This window comes from Apodemus sylvaticus, chromosome X (genome assembly GCF_947179515.1).
Source record: "Apodemus sylvaticus chromosome X, mApoSyl1.1, whole genome shotgun sequence".
NCBI classification, from domain to species: domain Eukaryota; kingdom Metazoa; phylum Chordata; class Mammalia; order Rodentia; family Muridae; genus Apodemus; species Apodemus sylvaticus.
This window is the reverse complement of record NC_067495.1, coordinates 56,270,446-56,273,623: the sequence shown is the minus strand read 5'-3', so window position 1 is coordinate 56,273,623 and position 3,178 is coordinate 56,270,446. Positions and strand designations below refer to the sequence as shown.

Here is a 3,178-nt window from a genome sequence, read left to right as displayed (position 1 = left end):
ATTAAAAATTCAGGAGACAGCAGGTGTTGGAGAGGATGTGGAGAAAGAGGAACACTCCTCCACTGCTGGTGGGGTTGCAAATTGGTACAACCACTCTGGAAAGCAGTCTGGCGGTTCCTCAGAAAACTGGGCACCTCACTTCCAGAAGATCCTGCTATACCACTCCTGGGCATATACCCAGAGGATTCCCCACCATGTAATAAGGATACATGCTCTACTATGTTCATAGCAGCCCTATTTATAATTGCCAGATGCTGGAAAGAACCCAGGTATCCCTCAACAGAAGAGTGGATGCAAAAAATGTGGTATATCTACACAATGGAGTACTATTCAGCCATTAGAAACAATGAATTCATGAAATTCTTAGGCAAATGGATGGAGCTAGAAAACATCATACTAAGTGAGGTAACCCAGACTCAAAAGGTGACTCATGGTATGCACTCACTAATAAGTGGATATTAACCTAGAAAACTGGAATACCCCAAACATAATCCATACATCAAATGAGGTACAAGAAGAAAGGAGGAGTGGCCCCTTGTTCTAGAAAGACTCAGTGAAGAAGTATAGGGCAAAACCAGAATGGGGAAGGGGGAAGGGGTGGGTGGGAGGACAGGGGGAGAAAAGGGGGCTTATGGGACTTTCGGGGAGTGGGGGGCTAGAAAAGGGGAATTCATTTGAAATGTAAATAAAAAATATATCGAATAAAAAAAAATTCCTTGGGGGGGGGGGAAACTCAGGAGACAGTAGGTGTTGGCAAGGATGTGGAGAAAGAGGAACACTCTTCCACTGCTGGTGGGAATGCATGTTGGTACAACCACTCTGGAAATCAGTCTAGCTGTTCCTCAGAAAACTGGGCATAACATTTCTGGAGGATCCTGCAATACCACTCCTGGGCATATATCCAGATGATTCCCCAGCATGCAATAAGGACGCATGCTCTACTATGTTCATAGCAGCCTTATTTATAATAGCCAGAAACTGGAAAGAACCCAGATGCCCCTCAATGGAGGAATGGATACAGAAAATGTATATTTACACAATGGAATACTACTCAGCAATTAAAAACAATGAATTCATGAAATTCTTAGGCAAATGGTTGGAACTGGAAAATATCATCCCAAATGAGGTAACCCAGTCACAAAAGAACACACATGGAATATAGTCACTGGTAGTGGATATTAGCTCAGAAACTCTGAATTCTCAAGACACAATTCACATATCAAATGATTCCCAAGAAGGAAGGAAGGAGAGGTCCCTGGTGCTGAAAAGGCTTGATGCAACATTGTAGGGGATTACCAGGACAGAGAAGTAGGAGGGGGTAGATAGGAGAATGGGCAGAGAGAAGAGGGCTTATGGGACATATGGTGAGGGGGAAACCAGAAACGGGAAAAATCATTTGGAATGTAAACATAGAATATAGAAAATAAAAAAGAAAATAAACAAATGACATATTCAACAGAAAAAAAAGAAAATTACTTTCTAAAGAAACAACTGTTTTCCAAGCTACATCCCTCCCTCCATCCAAAAAGGGTGGATGTATATGCATATATGCCTTCAAATTAGGTATGAGGTCTTATCCTTCAAGAATAAGCTAATTTAGCAGGTGAAACATAAAACTGAACTCAGATGGTAGGTCCTGCATCAGGTCTTTTTATTTACTTAACAATGGGCCATTTTTTGAAGAATGGCCTCTCTCATGTAGCCTGCTATCTCAAAAGCTTTGAGGTTGAGAGGTCCTCCTTCTGTCCCCTTCTTTCCCATCACCACAAGATACACAGACTCCATCTGAACTACAGTCACTGCCTGGCTACCTCGACTTTGGCCTTTGGTACGGAGGTCCATACTGTTGTTGCCGTGGGTGAACAAGTTGTCTCGGATCAACAGGCATTTGATTCCAGCAAGGGTGACTCCCTGGAGAAACAGTTTTTCTCTACCGTCTCTTGCCAGTAAGGTCTGAACTTCTTCCTGGGTCATCTGAATAAAGTTTCCATCAGTAGAAGAAGCTAATAACCAGGGTGGACAGTTGGTGATAACCGCTGCATCACTGCACATCTCAGATTGTAGGAACAATTTGACACAGTCTTGCCAGATGTCTTGGCTGACATCCTCTATGCACTGCATAGGTGAAGTATTCTGTCTCTATAAGGTAAATATAAAGTTCCTAGAAGATTGGTCTTCACAGAAAGTTTGTTAATAGCTGGCTCAAGAAGCTTGATCAGATAAGACTGGCAGAAATTAAAAAAAAAAAAAACAGCTCAGTCTGGTTCTTGAGGCTTCTCTGAGTGGCAAGTTAGTGGAGTCTTGGGTGAAGTTGTGCCCCAAGCTGACTGCTAGTACTTTTGAAGCAGTAGTTATTTCACTGTGGCTTTATGACTTGCTTAATAGTCATAATTCATTACATCATCAGAACCCTCTGGCAGTGACATTCTGGGGCTGTCTCTATGGTCAGTAAGACAAGGGAATGGAGTAAATCTACTTCCCCAATTACTATGGGAAGAACACCAGCTTCCAATAGGTAAGTAGAGATTAAACATGTAATAACTGAGCTGTAAGCTTGAGTGTAAACCAAGACAGGTGAAACTTACTATAGTAAATAGTATTTAACATGTGATATCATCTTTTAGAAGCCTGAGCACTAGGTACAAAGCAAATAGTTTATGTACTAGTTCACATCTTCTTAATGGGATGACATCACCCTTTTAGCTATTTGTTTTTTCTAGCCTTTATTTTACCCTCTAGTTTACATCGACTTTAAATTTAGAGTGATTTACTATCATCACTTGTTCAGCAGAGTAATGAGCATTTAGTATGTGCCAAGTACTTTTCTAAGTACTGGGGTAGTAAGTTAAATAAACAAACTTAAGGAATAATGTAACTGACTTTTCAAATGACAGAGAAGATATTATCATTTACTGAAAATATTTTAGGAAACTAACATTGTTTTCTCAGTTTTCTCATACATTTCCTGGATTTCCTATTCTGGTAAAAGTCCCTTTCTGAATTTTGACACCCCTATATTCGTTGTTAAGACATTCTGCTCTAATACGTCTTAAAGAGAATTACTATAAAGAACCACTAATACTAATAGTGTCAAAAATCTGTGGTAGTTCTGACTATTTACTCATTCATTCAATAAGTACTTATTAATTATGCATACTAACTACTGTAAACTAGGCCT

At 40.1% G+C, this 3,178-nt stretch overlaps 1 protein-coding gene across 1 annotated transcript; it reads right to left on the bottom strand.

Moving 5' to 3' along the window:
• Positions 1-1,659: 1,659 nt before the first annotated feature.
• Positions 1,660-2,121, bottom strand: LOC127674490 (profilin-2-like). The gene has a single exon (XM_052170250.1). It carries the CDS (start codon positions 2,119-2,121, stop codon positions 1,660-1,662), a length of 462 nt encoding a protein of 153 aa, XP_052026210.1.
• Positions 2,122-3,178: the final 1,057 nt, after the last annotated feature.

Excerpts from the sequence above, each read along its gene's own strand:
- LOC127674490 (XM_052170250.1), bottom strand. The coding sequence starts at position 2,121 with ATGCAGTGCATAGAGGATGTCAGCCAAGACATCTGGCAAGACTGTGTC.